General features: G+C 36.7%; 1 protein-coding gene across 3 annotated transcripts in view; it reads right to left on the bottom strand.

The window, feature by feature from the left end:
• The window catches only part of LOC102232366 (voltage-dependent calcium channel subunit alpha-2/delta-1-like), a 95493-nt gene that overhangs the window by 35582 nt on the left and 43418 nt on the right, over window positions 1-16493 (bottom strand). For all 3 annotated transcript variants that reach the window (XM_014471342.2, XM_023350016.1, XM_023350015.1), the window contains exons 7-13: window positions 8136-8267; window positions 7178-7247; window positions 6909-6959; window positions 4917-5016; window positions 2145-2303; window positions 1009-1113; window positions 835-913 (exon numbers count right to left, since the gene is read on the bottom strand). In XM_014471342.2, coding sequence (XP_014326828.1) covers window positions 835-913; window positions 1009-1113; window positions 2145-2303; window positions 4917-5016; window positions 6909-6959; window positions 7178-7247; window positions 8136-8267 — 696 coding nt within the window. The remainder of the gene's footprint in view (window positions 1-834; window positions 914-1008; window positions 1114-2144; window positions 2304-4916; window positions 5017-6908; window positions 6960-7177; window positions 7248-8135; window positions 8268-16493) is intronic.

A 16493-nucleotide genomic window follows, 5' to 3' on the forward strand; every position in this document is an offset into this window, starting at 1 on the left:
CCTAATAATTACAGTGTTCCCTGGATACATGGCCCATTTCGCTTAGCCATTAGGTTAAACAACAACCAGTTATTATGTCATAATACAACACACATTGATCAGGTTGGCAGAAAAGGTAAAAGAAAAACAAACTCAAAACCCACAGCTCATTTTCAGAATAAAATCTCCCCGACAACCATTAGATATTCCATTTGTGTCAACCAGCTGCTCACCTGCCATGGCAGCCAAAGACTTTTCTTGTCCGTGTTAATACAAATGCAAATATTGATTTAATTTATACTGTGATGGTTTGTTCCGATGAGACAACGATTGACCTTTTTTCAACAAACACTAAAGCTGAGTTTGACATGAAACAAAAGAATGATTATGTGGAAAAGCACCTTTTGCATTAGGTGGTGTATAATTCAAAAGCTCTGGAAAAAAATGTAAAACACACAGCACCAAATCCCATTTAAACCTCATGGTTATTCCACCAAATATTGATTTCTGAACTCATCCCGAGTTAAAACACTAGCATTGTTGTTTCTAAATTAATATGTACTTGATTTTTTGCTTTATTATTTTGACCATTTCTCATTTTCTGCAAATAAATACTAAATTTTTGCTTGGATTGTAGGAGACATGTAGACATGAATCAGTAGTTTATAGAATAAGAAAATGTTAATTTTACTCAAACATACACCTATAAAAAGTAAAATCAGAGAAACTGATAATTGTAAGTGATCTCTTAAGTTTTTCCAGAGCTGCATATAGCACAAACCGCTATGGACTTTCATGTTTGTTATTAAATGAGGGCATTCACCTAATAACTACAAATCCAATTATATTTTGTACCTTTATTATTGCAGGCCATCCACTGTATTGGGCCTTTGTCGTAGCTGTGCTGGCCTACGGAGAAAGTAAAGATGCGCACCTGTAAAGGAAAGTAAGTGCAATAAGATTAAACAAAAACTGCAGAAAGAGGAACAAATATTAACAACTATGTTGCAGCTGAATATAAAGTCCTACCTCTTGCTTTGGGTTGTATTTTTGAAAGATTTCCTCAGCCCTCTCCTCTCCTCCATCAGTGAACAGCATTATAATCTTGTTGCAGTCGGCCCTCGACACATTGGTCTGGTTTACACAGAAGCAAGGACTTTTAACTTTACTAACAACAGCTGCTGGATTAATGCTTGTGAAAAGAAACAAATGGTGCATTATGAGTGCAATATCTGAAAAAACCAGCGGAGGGTGGCATATGCTCACTCTCAGAATATTTAAGAGCTATTGGTGATTATCCAACTTTTTACAGGCAATTCTTGAAGTTGAGTGGATATGAGCTCTTACATATTACAAAGATTTACATATACAAAAAGTATAATAAGATTTACATATACAAAAAGTATAATTAGTGTACACACAAGTTTTTTTGTGATGCAAAAATAGAAACCAAGATCAATACTGACATTTATAGCATCAGTGTAACAAATAACCAATCAGACTCAACCAAAAAATAAATGTACTGTTTAGGGGTAAAGATAAAAACATACACACAAGGGGATTTTACTGTGTTTATAATTACATTTAAACTCAAGTTACACAGTCAGCACACAGCTGCTATCATTTAAAGTGCTTCTTATTAACAGAAAGTTCAGATGTTTGAATAGGCTTTGTCTGGTGTTTTCTTTGTACCACCTTTAAATAAAATCCAGGAGGTTCCACAGAATGCACACCGACCTGAATCAAACAAATGTGTCATTAGCAGGCCTCTACAGAAGTTAAAGACGTCCTGAGAAGGTTAAGTGAGCCATTTATGCAGCATAAGAGGTGTGGGACACTTACCCTTGAAGAATTAAGTTGGCCATCTATGCAGGGGAGTGCAAAGCCACATAATCATAACATTTTATTACTTTCCATTAGTTTTTCAATAGAGTTGAACGGGTTAGAGTTCACACTGAGCGCGGAAAAAAGTTCTGAGATGATTTATCCTGGTTTCATTTTATTTTCTCAAAAAAAACTTGCCATTTTAACAAAGGTGTGCAGATATTTCAGATTCACAGCATATCATCAGTTTCTTCAGGTTAATATGGGCTACATAAAATAAAAACGAGAATTGTTACCATTACCTCAATATGGAATTTAAATACAGTCCATACACTCTTTACCTGTGCAAGCTGTTCAAAGGCGAGTTCAAAGCCACTTGTGTAGTTGGTGATGCCCTCGGCTTTGAGTCTGTGCACTGCCTCCTTCAGGACCCTTTTGTTCCTCACATTGGCCTGCACCAGGTTCTGAAAGCATGCTGCAGGCCTGGCGGTTTTGTTGAACTGGGGGGATAAGGTAAGGAGGGTTGACGGGAAGAACAGGGAAGGCACTTGCACATATTTTCTAATAAATATGTGGGTTTATTTTTGCAAACTGTTGCAGTGATCCTTAAAACACGCATGTTAAACTATGAAGTAGAAGATTTAAGTGACATTTAAAAATAAAATGCAACTGTAGACAACTGTGTTAGAGAGATCAACACAAATTGTCATGTGCAAACAGAAAGACGATAAGGTTGAATGCAATCAAACTTCACACACCGAAGGAAGCTACATTAACACAAGGATGGAAACGTAGGAGAGACGAAGGGGATGAGAAAACAGTGGCACATGGAGGAAAAAAAAAAGAGCAAAAACAAAGAGAGCTTAAGTCCAGAAAGATTATTTGTCAAGTCACAACTACACATAAAGTAACTTCAGGTAGATCCTGGTGAATAGCTCTCGTGGAGGAACAGATGGAAGTGAATCAATCTACACACAAACACACACATCATCTATAAAAGGGCTGGGCCATGGCTCATTAGTACTCAGCATCTGCTTTGGGGCTCTTTTGAACACAGCTCCCAATCATCATCATGGTCCAAACATAGCATAACAAATTATAGCATCAATAACATCCACGAGTGAGTATTTCTGCACATAGGATGAAAATATTGACTCAAGAAACAGGAATAGAATATTTTTTATACTTTTGTTGAGAAATATTTTAAAACATTCCATCTCTTTCCTTCCCCCTCAGATAAAACCCCGTTAAAATATTTTTTTAAAAATCGTACAGCTTTGCAGTTAGAATGTGTCAAAATGGAAAAACTTTCAAGAATATTAACTGTTCAAGGCATCATATTTCCTTTGAGTAGTATTCTTTATTATTTGCAAATCTTGCCTTCTAATGACAACCAAACCATAATTATCAATAACAATCAATAATTATTATTACTATAATAATTACCATAATTATTGTGGCAATTATCAATTGACAATTGATAATTATGGTTCTGGTATTCAAATCTATTCAGTACTTTAAAATTATTTTACTGTAAAGGCTGACTGAAATGGGATATATAATTGATATTGCAGAACAAGATAAAAATAGGGTTTGTTTTATTAACGTACGACCCAGTGTGGGGGCATGCTCAGTCATAGAAACAGAAATCAGAGCTCAGAGCAAACCAAAGTCTATAAAGCATTATGTCAAAAACCATACTACTGAACCTCCGCACCCGCCCAAAACAAATGCACACCAGTGCATCTAATAAGGGAAGTGAAACAGAATGTTATTTATGGCTAATTTGGAAAGCAAAGTAATTTATGTTCCCAGCCATGAGGAGAGACTGCAGGGAGGACAAAGTAGAAGCAATTAGGATAAAGGAGACGCTGGACAGAGGAAAGTCAGATCCAAGTACACAACGCATTGTGAGCCAAGAAACTGGAGGGATGCATTAAGCTGAGAAGCTGCATGCTTTGACACGTGACCCAGAAAATGACTATACTCTAATGGAACATCTTAAGCTCGAAAATATCCCTTCATTTTTTCCGGATGTTTTCTGTTAAGATACAGTATGATGAAATGGCTGCATTGTCTACTCTGAATCCACTATAAATAGTTGAATGTATTTAAGCAAGTCCTTAGTAATTGAGATCTATTTTTAGAATCTTATGATTATTGATACACAATAAGTCATCATCTTCATAGGTAATGAACATTTAAGCAAGAAAGGGTCTGATAGTTACAAAAGTATCTTTGATTAGTTTGTGGTAGTTTTAGAAAGGAGACGATTATATCAATTTATCAATAATTAGAAACACAAAAAATTAACCTCAAACCACCTCTAAGTATGTTACTAAATGAATTACTTTATGAAAAGCTTTTATACTCGTGTGGAAAAGCTCTTAAAAACAAAAGCCGCAGACACATTATTACAACAGAGCAATACACTTTTTATACTAACCCACATTAGCAACAGTAATGGGAGCCCATGTTTTGGACACTCTGTGGATTTCAGTAGTAATCCCATTCAGTACGATTGCCTCTAATTCACCTCGGCAATGCCCCGTAAACATCCTGAACTGGAGGAAAACACTCACCCTCTGAACCGTTATTTTTCTTTGTGAAAGTAATAAACCTCGGGTGCAGAAATGCTTTAAACTGGCAGTCACTGGAGCTGTAAACTGTGATGGATGAAGGCTTCCTCCGCCCTAATGCCAGGAGACCTTTGGTACTCGAGATTTCTATCAAATCTCAATTTGGCAAGGAAGACATTTTCTATTCCATCCCACAGAGTTAGAAATGTGGCAAAAGAACGCAGCGAAGATTCATTTGTCGAAGGTTTCATGTTGCATCTCATGGCTCGAACTTGAGAATTCGTTTTCAAACATACTTGGGTGTCCTTGCTCTATTCTCTGATAAAATTTATAATTTATGGAAATGTGCTTGCCTTAATCAAGTTCAAAGATAACTTGACTACTCAAGTTATCTTTGAAATTTGTAAGAATGTAAATACTTTGTCATAGCACTGTATCATGATTATCCATTAAATCAGTAGGTTGAATAAAACTGCTTAAGCAATTATTTCCAATCTGGACTCCAGCACCTGTATAACAAAAGTGAATACTCACAGACACCACGTTTACGAAGTCATCATCGGAGAGGGTCTCCAGCATCCAGCTGACTGAGGTTTTGATCAGTTTCAGGGTGAGGCCTGATACGCTTCCACTCCTGAAGCACCAAAAATGGGTTTTAGAATTACTCAACCATCACAGTCAATGACTGAAACACAGACATTGTCACTGTAATTTTATTCTATGCAAATATTACTAAATCAACAAGTAACCCAAAAATGTCGACAGTCATTGTAAAGATTTGAAAAAAGTATTGGAACGTATAACTTTTGAGATCAGACTGCTGAACTCTTAACTGGACTGCACTCAAAATCTGGTCTCCACTTCATACCTTGCACATGTACAGAGCTAAGTAACTTCCATTTTACTGTCAGTCCTGCACTTTATATTCATATTTATATTCATATTTTATACTGTATACTGTATTTTATTTTATTCTGGAGTAACCTCAAAACATTGGAACCTCAAAACATTGTCCTGAGCCGTATGCAACGAAATTTCGTTCTGTATACACCCTGTGCATGCAAAATGACAGTAAAGTCAGTCTAAGTCTCTAAGTCTAAGTCTAAGTTTTAGATTGCTATGCCTTTTCTTGGTACAAAAAAAGGTTGTAAAAGAGCCTATTTTTGTACAGTAATGTAGAGTCAGAGCAATGATTAAAATTGTATCAACTGGAACAGTGAAATACAATTCTAGATAACGGCCTTTAATTTCTCATGCCCCCACATACCATGAGAAGGCTTATGAAGGATTTATTTTTTTGGCTCAGAGTACCTATTGGAGAACTAGAGCAATATGGCATTTTCGTTTCACCATATCTCCATGAGGAAAAAGTGTTTTAAGGCGTTTGAACACGTCTTTGTCCAGGGACATTAATAAATGAATTATTACATAGCAAGAAAAGATGCCTCCAAGATTAATGCTGCTAGCATAAAAGTTAGTAAGAATTCATCTTCCCAGTGCACAGTACTTGGTACTTTACATTTGGAGTTTAACATAGGGTGGGAAGCTCAGGCTTTTAGGCAATGAGAGGAGCCAGTTGAGGTGGCTCAGGTATCCTCCTGGATGTCTTCCTGGTAAGATGTCTGGCCCTGTCCCCCCAGGAAAAGACCCAGAGGAACCCAGGACACCCTGGAGAGACTATGTTTCTCTGTTGACCTGGAAACGCTTGGAGAGCTGCCTGAAGTGGCTGAAGAGAGGGAAGACTGGGCCACTGCTTCAGCTGCTGTCTCAGTGACCCAGCCTCAAACTAAGTGGAAGATAATGGATGGATGCTCCTCATACATGCTTGTCCATTGTCTTCCCATAGCAGACAGTATAGGCATTTTGTTTAGCTTAGCTAAACTGGGCTGCAGCAAAATTAACTCAGCAAAAAGAGTTAGACGCCCCTGATTTCCTACAGAGAATTAATATTCCCAATTTATTTCATTATAGAGAAATTTAAAAGCTGAATTCTCCATTTCTCATTTCTCAATCAGTGTTAAAAACAGTCTTAAATGACTAATTCAATCAGGTTTCTATACAAACAAGCACATATTTTGTTAACCAAAAAGAGGTGATGGCTAATGATTTCAATATGCGAACATAATTATCATAATATGTCAAAAATTCAATCTTAAATTTTCACTCTTTCAAAGTTAATTCTTGAAAGTGTATCTTCCTCAAACATGACAGAATTTGTGCTGGAATGTCTTGATGTGAGAGAACTATTGTCATATCTGGTAACGCTCCAGGAGTCCCTTATGGACCTCGCAGTTATTCTAAACTCAAAGTTTTCCAGTCTTAAATCATTGTAGGGAACAACTGGACTGTAAATAATAAGGTTGGCCAGTGCACTGACTGCTTTTTGTTAGTCAGTGTCACACATGAGCGCAGCCCGGCAGCGCCCAGCGGGATGAGGCCAGTCACAGAGTTAGCATCAGGGCCTCCTGGCGTGCAAAAGCAAATCCAATCTGACTGTAATGTATGAATCATAAGGATGTCACTCACGCATCCACTAGGATCAGCATGTCCTTGGGTGACGCCGCCCCCTGAATGTACCTGGTGAGTAATACCAGAAACACACAGACAGATTGTACATATGGAGCACACGTACACACAGAAAACATTGAAATACTTATTCTCAGAGAAGTAAAGCTTCACCAAAACCCACTGCTAGAATGCACACTACCAGAAAAACAGTTGCTGAATTTTAAAGTCACCTGTTTTCTTAACTAACTAATGTTTGAACATATTAACATGAGACTCAACCAACTCACCAAGGTCGCCTGCGTACGTCATACAGGTCAATTTTGTCAGGTGAACTTCTCTTGTCGTTCCAGGGGGAAGCTGCATGCCGGCAGAGCAATGTGTTTACAACAAGTTCTCCAGACCCAACCAAAGAGACTGTATTTGTCAACATGCATAAACTAAACAAAACATAAATATACACAATATGAAGTATTATTTTTCTCTCTTTGAAACGGGCACATTTTCTTCCATGTTTTTTTTCATTGGACAGAAAAATGTCTAGTATCAGAGAGATACAAAAATATATTTGCATCAAGCTTAAGCCATTTTTGAAGCAAGATGAGATAATCTTGTGTCCTGACTCAAATGTTAGAATTATCTCCTCCGGCTGTCACAAAGTCCTGCAGCAGCCTGCTAATGACACATTTATTCACATCAGGTGTGCTCAGCATTTAAAACATGCAGGACTTTGGCTCTCAAAGACTGGAAATATGCCCAAAATAGATCTCCATGTGCCAAACACAAACTGTGTAGTTGAAACATAAGCGAGGGCACAAAAAGTTTTTAATAAGGTTAAAAACACACTTTACGATTCAGTCTCATTCCCTTTTCTGGCAAGTTGTATGTAATTTTTGTTTGCTACCAGACATTGTGGGGATTACCAGTAAAAATTCCAAATTTTAAGGTTTCAAACTGACCAACTGCATTAACCAAAATGTCATATGGTTGATGTACAACATTTACAAGCAGTCTTTCATTTACTCGTCAATTAAGTTCAAAACTGCCCATTTCATACTTAGTTCTGTTTTTTGTAATTTTTGAAGCAAAGCTTAGCTGATACAGATTTCTCAAGGAACAGCATTCAAAATATTTTTGTCTCGTCTTCCTATTGTGAGTGGTTATTGATTATTTGTATTAGAAGCAGCCCATTGTTAATAAAATTCTTTTTGTGTCGAGATTCATCAACCTGGAGTAATTGGGGCTCACCTGGGTAATACCGAGCCAGTCCAGTAGCGGAGCCAAAAACCTGCCAGAGCAGTGAGGGATCATCCTCTTTGTTTTGTCGGAAAACATCCTCCAACTCGTCTGTCCAGTTCAGCTCATTCAAAATGATGGTGGCTAGAAGAAAACGGATTAAATAAATCACCTTTAGGGAAGAATTAAATGAGTGTGCTTAGATTTCTATGAAAAAAGTATCCTCTAAATAAAATCTTTAAACATAATAACTAAAAGCAGAAGGAATGATTTGATGCCCACATAAAAATAAAAAGAATATATGCAGCTTGTGCAGTATTACATTACTGATGGCGACTGCTGGGAGAATAGAGCGGTCTTGCGGCTATTCAAACTGACATAAGTCTCCTATGATGATATATTTTTTTAAACTGCTCTAAAAACATCAACTTCTGCAGCAGCAGAAAGTGGCCAAAACATGAGATTCAGAATAATTACAACTGACATTTCTGGAAGTAGATAAAATCTGCTGAGTACTCCATAGCCAGAAGCACACAGTGCTTTTCTGCTTTTCCCCAGAAACTCATAATACTTATTGCTCTAAATGCATAGCTTGTTTTTTTCAACCATTATCACTGTAAACTTAGTTTGGTAAAAACCAGCCCTGACAAATCAAGCTCAATGGGAGAAATCCCAGACGAAGCACTGAACCCAGATGAAAATCGAAAAAGGCAATGATCAGGCTAATGCAAACTACCAGGAAGAGCAGACTGAAAGTCAAAATGAGGTTTTGCACGGCTTGTTTAAGTATCTCGAGAGGGGTCTCATGTGAGTCAAAGTACAATTGGAATAAGACATAAAACTAGAAAAACAAAATTTCTGAAGAAATTTAGCCGGGGCCTGCCAAGGCGCGCCCGTCGGGCATGGGCCCGGCGTCGTCACGCCACAAATTGGCGTCGACGCTAAAGAACGCCGCGACGTAATCAGTGGCACGCGGAGAATCGCAAGAACGTTAAGCGAGGCGGACGTGCACCATTCAGTACGATTTAAAATGTTGTCAAGGCTTTTATTTTGGAAGTTTTGTTAAACTTCATTTCAAAGGGCCAAACTAATCCCATGCGTAATAGTCCTTGGGTTAAAATAGTTATATAATGCTCAAAACACAAGTAGCTGATGTAAAAATATTCAAGGCTTTTATTTTGAAATTTTCAGTATGCTCCATTTTAAAGTTCCGAACTAATCCCATGTGTAACAGTGCTTTGGATGAAAAAGTCATATACGGCCAAAAAAAGCAATTACGTCATGTAAAATATTCAAGGCTTTTATTTTGAAATTTTCAGAATGCTTAATTTTAAAGTTCCAAACTAATCCCATGTGTAACAGTGCTTTGGATGAAAAAGTCAAATAAAGCCAAAAAGAGCAATTACCTGATGTAAAAATATTCAAGGCTTTTATTTTGAAATTATTATTATGCTCCATTTTAAAGTTCCAAACTAATCCCATGTGTAACAGTGCTTTGGATGAAAAAGTCATATAAAGCCAAAAACAGCAATTACCTGATGTAAAAATATTCAAGGCTTTTATTTTGAAATTTTCAGTATGCTTCATTTCAAAGTTCCAAAGTAATCCCATGTGTAACAGTGCTTTGGATGAAAACGTCAAATAAAGCCAAAAACAGCAATTACCTGATGTAAAAATATTCAAGGCTTTTATTTTGAAATTATTATTATGCTCCATTTTAAAGTTCCGAACTAATCCCATGTGTAACATTGCTTTGGATGAAAAAGTCATATACGGCCAAAAAGAGCAATTACTTCATGTAAAATATTCAAGGCTTTTATTTTGAAATTTTCAGTATGCTTCATTTTAAAGTTCTGAACTAATACCACGTGTAAGAGTGCTTTGGATGAAAAAGTCAAATAAAGCCAAAAAGAGCAATTACGTCATGTAAAAATATTCAAGGCTTTTATTTTGAAACTTTTGTTAAGCTTCATTTCAAAGGGCCAAACTAATACCACGTGTAACAGTGCTTTGGATGAAAAAGTCAAATAAAGCCAAAAAGAGCAATTACATGATGTAAAAATATTCAAGGCTTTAATTTTGAAATTTTTGTTAATATTCATTTCAAAGGGCCAAACTAATACCATGTGTAACAGTGCTTTGGATGAAAAAGTCAAATAAAGCCAAAAAGAGCAATTACGTCATGTAAAAATATTCAAGGCTTTTATTTTGAAATTTGCAGGATGCTTCATTTCAAAGGGCCAAACTAATCCCATGCGTAATAGTCCTTCGGTTAAAATAGTTATATAATGCTCAAAACACAAGTAGCTGATGTAAAAATATTCAAGGCTTTTATTTTGAAATTTTTGTTAAGCTTCATTTTAAAGGGCCAAACTAATACCATGTGTAACAGTGCTTTGGATGAAAAAGTCAAATAAAGCCAAAAAAGAGCAATTACGTCATGTAAAAATATTCAGGGCTTTTATTGTGAAATTTTCAATATGCTTAATTTTAAAGTTCCAAACTAATCCCATGTGTAACAGTTACTGAGTTAAATCAGTTATATACAGCCCAAAGCAGCAAGTAGTTGTAAAGGCCAGTTCTCAGTCCTGATCTGTTTCAACTGAGGATAGATAGAACTACAACGATGCGTATTCGTAGTCCTAACCAGCAGCCAATAGCCTCTTGAGTTCCGTTGCTATGGCAAATAATGGTCTCAGCAGGTGTGAGCTCTGAGCTGTGAGCTCTCAAACACACAAGTGTGTTTGAGCAAACACACTTTACTGAAAAAAAGCATTGGAAACAAATCCTTCTTGTTCGGGAACCGTAATACATATTCGAAAAGCGTTTTAAGCGTATGACAGTTCAATGTGTCTTCTGCGATAGTCCCGAGATTCATATCTGTACCTCACTCAGAGCATTTACAGTGATGAGAGAAAGAAATGTTGTGCCCAGATATGAACCGAGGTCGGCTGTCACTCTAATATGAGCAAAAATGAGAAACTTTGGGTCGCTTAGAGGCAAATTGTGGACAAACCATAACTGGTATCGACGAGCCGTCTTCACTTTCGAAGAGATCACAGACGTATCTACAAAATGAAATTTGAATGGCATTTCTAGGTGAATTTGTGACGACACAGCAAATCCTCAAAAATAGGGTATTTCTAGGATTTTTCCCATTGAGTTATAATGGGGTTTTTTTCGTAGTTTTTTGCGAATTATGTCGCCATGTTAATCCCGAATCCCACCAAAAGTAATAGCTGGAATGGCGTGAATTTTCTGCACGTTTTGATACCTCTTTTGTAGGTGTGCACGCAGCGGTATGAGCCGCATTAACGGTTACGGATGAAAAATAAAGAATAACTAGAAAATTTCGGAAGAAATTTAGCCGGGGCCTGCCAAGGCGCGCCCGTCGGGCATGGGCCCGGCGTCGTCGCGCCACAAATCGGCGTCGACGCCAAAGGACGCCGCGACGTGATCAGTGGCACGCGGAGAACCGCAAGAACGTTAAGCGAGGCGGACGTGCACCGTTCGGTACGATTTAAAATGTTGTCAAGGCTTTTATTTTGGAAGTTTTGTTAACCTTCATTTCAAAGGGCCAAACTAATCCCATGCGTAATAGTCCTTGGGTTAAAATAGTTATATAATGCTCAAAACACAAGTAGCTGATGTAAAAATATTCAAGGCTTTTATTTTGAAATTTTCAGTATGCTTCATTTCAAAGGGCCAAACTAATACCACGTGTAACAGTGCTTTGGATGAAAAAGTCAAATAAAGCCAAAAAGAGCAATTACGTCATGTAAAATTATTCAAGGCTTTTATTTTGAAATTTTCAGAATGCTTCATTTCAAAGGGCCAAACTAATACCACGTGTAACAGTGCTTTGGATGAAAAAGTCAAATAAAGCCAAAAAGAGCAATTACCTGATGTAAAAATATTCAAGGCTTTTATTTTGAAATTATTATTATGCTCCATTTTAAAGTTCCAAACTAATCCCATGTGTAACAGTGCTTTGGATGAAAAAGTCATATAAAGCCAAAAACAGCAATTACCTGATGTAAAAATATTCAAGGCTTTTATTTTGAAATTTTCAGTATGCTTCATTTCAAAGTTCCAAAGTAATCCCATGTGTAACAGTGCTTTGGATGAAAACGTCAAATAAAGCCAAAAACAGCAATTACCTGATGTAAAAATATTCAAGGCTTTTATTTTGAAATTATTATTATGCTCCATTTTAAAGTTCCGAACTAATCCCATGTGTAACATTGCTTTGGATGAAAAAGTCATATACGGCCAAAAAGAGCAATTACTTCATGTAAAATATTCAAGGCTTTTATTTTGAAATTTTCAGTATGCTTCATTTTAAAGTTCTGAACTAATACCACGTGTAAGAGTGCTTTGGATGAAAAAGTCAAATAAAGCCAAAAAGAGCAATTACGTCATGTAAAAATATTCAAGGCTTTTATTTTGAAACTTTTGTTAAGCTTCATTTCAAAGGGCCAAACTAATACCACGTGTAACAGTGCTTTGGATGAAAAAGTCAAATAAAGCCAAAAAGAGCAATTACATGATGTAAAAATATTCAAGGCTTTAATTTTGAAATTTTTGTTAATATTCATTTCAAAGGGCCAAACTAATACCATGTGTAACAGTGCTTTGGATGAAAAAGTCAAATAAAGCCAAAAAGAGCAATTACGTCATGTAAAAATATTCAAGGCTTTTATTTTGAAATTTGCAGGATGCTTCATTTCAAAGGGCCAAACTAATCCCATGCGTAATAGTCCTTCGGTTAAAATAGTTATATAATGCTCAAAACACAAGTAGCTGATGTAAAAATATTCAAGGCTTTTATTTTGAAATTTTTGTTAAGCTTCATTTTAAAGGGCCAAACTAATACCATGTGTAACAGTGCTTTGGATGAAAAAGTCAAATAAAGCCAAAAAAGAGCAATTACGTCATGTAAAAATATTCAGGGCTTTTATTGTGAAATTTTCAATATGCTTAATTTTAAAGTGTAAAACTAATCCCATGTGTAACAGTTACTGAGTTAAATCAGTTATATACAGCCCAAAGCAGCAAGTAGTTGTAAAGGCCAGTTCTCAGTCCTGATCTGTTTCAACTGAGGATAGATAGAACTACAACGATGCGTATTCGTAGTCCTAACCAGCAGCCAATAGCCTCTTGAGTTCCGTTGCTATGGCAAATAATGGTCTCAGCAGGTGTGAGCTCTGAGCTGTGAGCTCTCAAACACACAAGTGTGTTTGAGCAAACACACTTTACTGAAAAAAAGCATTGGAAACAAATCCTTCTTGTTCGGGAACCGTAATACATATTCGAAAAGCGTTTTAAGCGTATGACAGTTCAATGTGTCTTCTGCGATAGTCCCGAGATTCATATCTGTACCTCACTCAGAGCATTTACAGTGATGAGAGAAAGAAATGTTGTGCCCAGATATGAACCGAGGTCGGCTGTCACTCTAATATGAGCAAAAATGAGAAACTTTGGGTCGCTTAGAGGCAAATTGTGGACAAACCATAACTGGTATCGACGAGCCGTCTTCACTTTCGAAGATATCACAGACGTATCTACAAAATGAAATTTGAATGGCATTTCTAGGTGAATTTGTGACGACACAGCAAATCCTCAAAAATAGGGTATTTCTAGGATTTTTCCCATTGAGTTATAATGGGGTTTTTTTCGTAGTTTTTTGCGAATTATGTCGCCATGTTAATCCCGAATCCCACCAAAAGTAATAGCTGGAATGGCGTGAATTTTCTGCACGTTTTGATACCTCTTTTGTAGGTGTGCACGCAGCGGTATGAGCCGCATTAACGGTTACGGATGAAAAATAAAGAATAATAATAATAAAGAAACTTTTCTTGGGAGAATAGCAATAGGTTCCTGCCATTGCTTTGCATGGCAGGCCCCAACTAGAAAATTTCGGAAGAAATTTAGCCGGGGCCTGCCAAGGCGCGCCCGTCGGGCATGGGCCCGGCGTCGTCGCGCCACAAATCGGCGTCGACGCCAAAGGACGCCGCGACGTGATCAGTGGCACGCGGAGAACCGCAAGAACGTTAAGCGAGGAGGACGTGCACCGTTCGGTACGATTTAAAATGTTGTCAAGGCTTTTATTTTGGAAGTTTTGTTAACCTTCATTTCAAAGGGCCAAACTAATCCCATGCGTAATAGTCCTTGGGTTAAAATAGTTATATAATGCTCAAAACACAAGTAGCTGATGTAAAAATATTCAAGGCTTTTATTTTGAAATTTTCAGTATGCTTCATTTCAAAGGGCCAAACTAATACCACGTGTAACAGTGCTTTGGATGAAAAAGTCAAATAAAGCCAAAAAGAGCAATTACGTCATGTAAAATTATTCAAGGCTTTTATTTTGAAATTTTCAGAATGCTTCATTTCAAAGGGCCAAACTAATACCACGTGTAACAGTGCTTTGGATGAAAAAGTCAAATAAAGCCAAAAAGAGCAATTACCTGATGTAAAAATATTCAAGGCTTTTATTTTGAAATTATTATTATGCTCCATTTTAAAGTTCCAAACTAATCCCATGTGTAACAGTGCTTTGGATGAAAAAGTCATATAAAGCCAAAAACAGCAATTACCTGATGTAAAAATATTCAAGGCTTTTATTTTGAAATTTTCAGTATGCTTCATTTCAAAGTTCCAAAGTAATCCCATGTGTAACAGTGCTTTGGATGAAAACGTCAAATAAAGCCAAAAACAGCAATTACCTGATGTAAAAATATTCAAGGCTTTTATTTTGAAATTATTATTATGCTCCATTTTAAAGTTCCGAACTAATCCCATGTGTAACATTGCTTTGGATGAAAAAGTCATATACGGCCAAAAAGAGCAATTACTTCATGTAAAATATTCAAGGCTTTTATTTTGAAATTTTCAGTATGCTTCATTTTAAAGTTCTGAACTAATACCACGTGTAAGAGTGCTTTGGATGAAAAAGTCAAATAAAGCCAAAAAGAGCAATTACGTCATGTAAAAATATTCAAGGCTTTTATTTTGAAACTTTTGTTAAGCTTCATTTCAAAGGGCCAAACTAATACCACGTGTAACAGTGCTTTGGATGAAAAAGTCAAATAAAGCCAAAAAGAGCAATTACATGATGTAAAAATATTCAAGGCTTTAATTTTGAAATTTTTGTTAATATTCATTTCAAAGGGCCAAACTAATACCATGTGTAACAGTGCTTTGGATGAAAAAGTCAAATAAAGCCAAAAAGAGCAATTACGTCATGTAAAAATATTCAAGGCTTTTATTTTGAAATTTGCAGGATGCTTCATTTCAAAGGGCCAAACTAATCCCATGCGTAATAGTCCTTCGGTTAAAATAGTTATATAATGCTCAAAACACAAGTAGCTGATGTAAAAATATTCAAGGCTTTTATTTTGAAATTTTTGTTAAGCTTCATTTTAAAGGGCCAAACTAATACCATGTGTAACAGTGCTTTGGATGAAAAAGTCAAATAAAGCCAAAAAAGAGCAATTACGTCATGTAAAAATATTCAGGGCTTTTATTGTGAAATTTTCAATATGCTTAATTTTAAAGTGTAAAACTAATCCCATGTGTAACAGTTACTGAGTTAAATCAGTTATATACAGCCCAAAGCAGCAAGTAGTTGTAAAGGCCAGTTCTCAGTCCTGATCTGTTTCAACTGAGGATAGATAGAACTACAACGATGCGTATTCGTAGTCCTAACCAGCAGCCAATAGCCTCTTGAGTTCCGTTGCTATGGCAAATAATGGTCTCAGCAGGTGTGAGCTCTGAGCTGTGAGCTCTCAAACACACAAGTGTGTTTGAGCAAACACACTTTACTGAAAAAAAGCATTGGAAACAAATCCTTCTTGTTCGGGAACCGTAATACATATTCGAAAAGCGTTTTAAGCGTATGACAGTTCAATGTGTCTTCTGCGATAGTCCCGAGATTCATATCTGTACCTCACTCAGAGCATTTACAGTGATGAGAGAAAGAAATGTTGTGCCCAGATATGAACCGAGGTCGGCTGTCACTCTAATATGAGCAAAAATGAGAAACTTTGGGTCGCTTAGAGGCAAATTGTGGACAAACCATAACTGGTATCGACGAGCCGTCTTCACTTTCGAAGAGATCACAGACGTATCTACAAAATGAAATTTGAATGGCATTTCTAGGTGAATTTGTGACGACACAGCAAATCCTCAAAAATAGGGTATTTCTAGGATTTTTCCCATTGAGTTATAATGGGGTTTTTTTCGTAGTTTTTTGCGAATTATGTCGCCATGTTAATCCCGAATCCCACCAAAAGTAATAGCTGGAATGGCGTGAATTTTCTGCACGTTTTGATACCTCTTTTGTAGGTGTGCACGCAGCGGTATGAGC

The sequence above is a fragment of the Xiphophorus maculatus genome, chromosome 17, assembly GCF_002775205.1.
Source record: "Xiphophorus maculatus strain JP 163 A chromosome 17, X_maculatus-5.0-male, whole genome shotgun sequence".
NCBI classification, from domain to species: domain Eukaryota; kingdom Metazoa; phylum Chordata; class Actinopteri; order Cyprinodontiformes; family Poeciliidae; genus Xiphophorus; species Xiphophorus maculatus.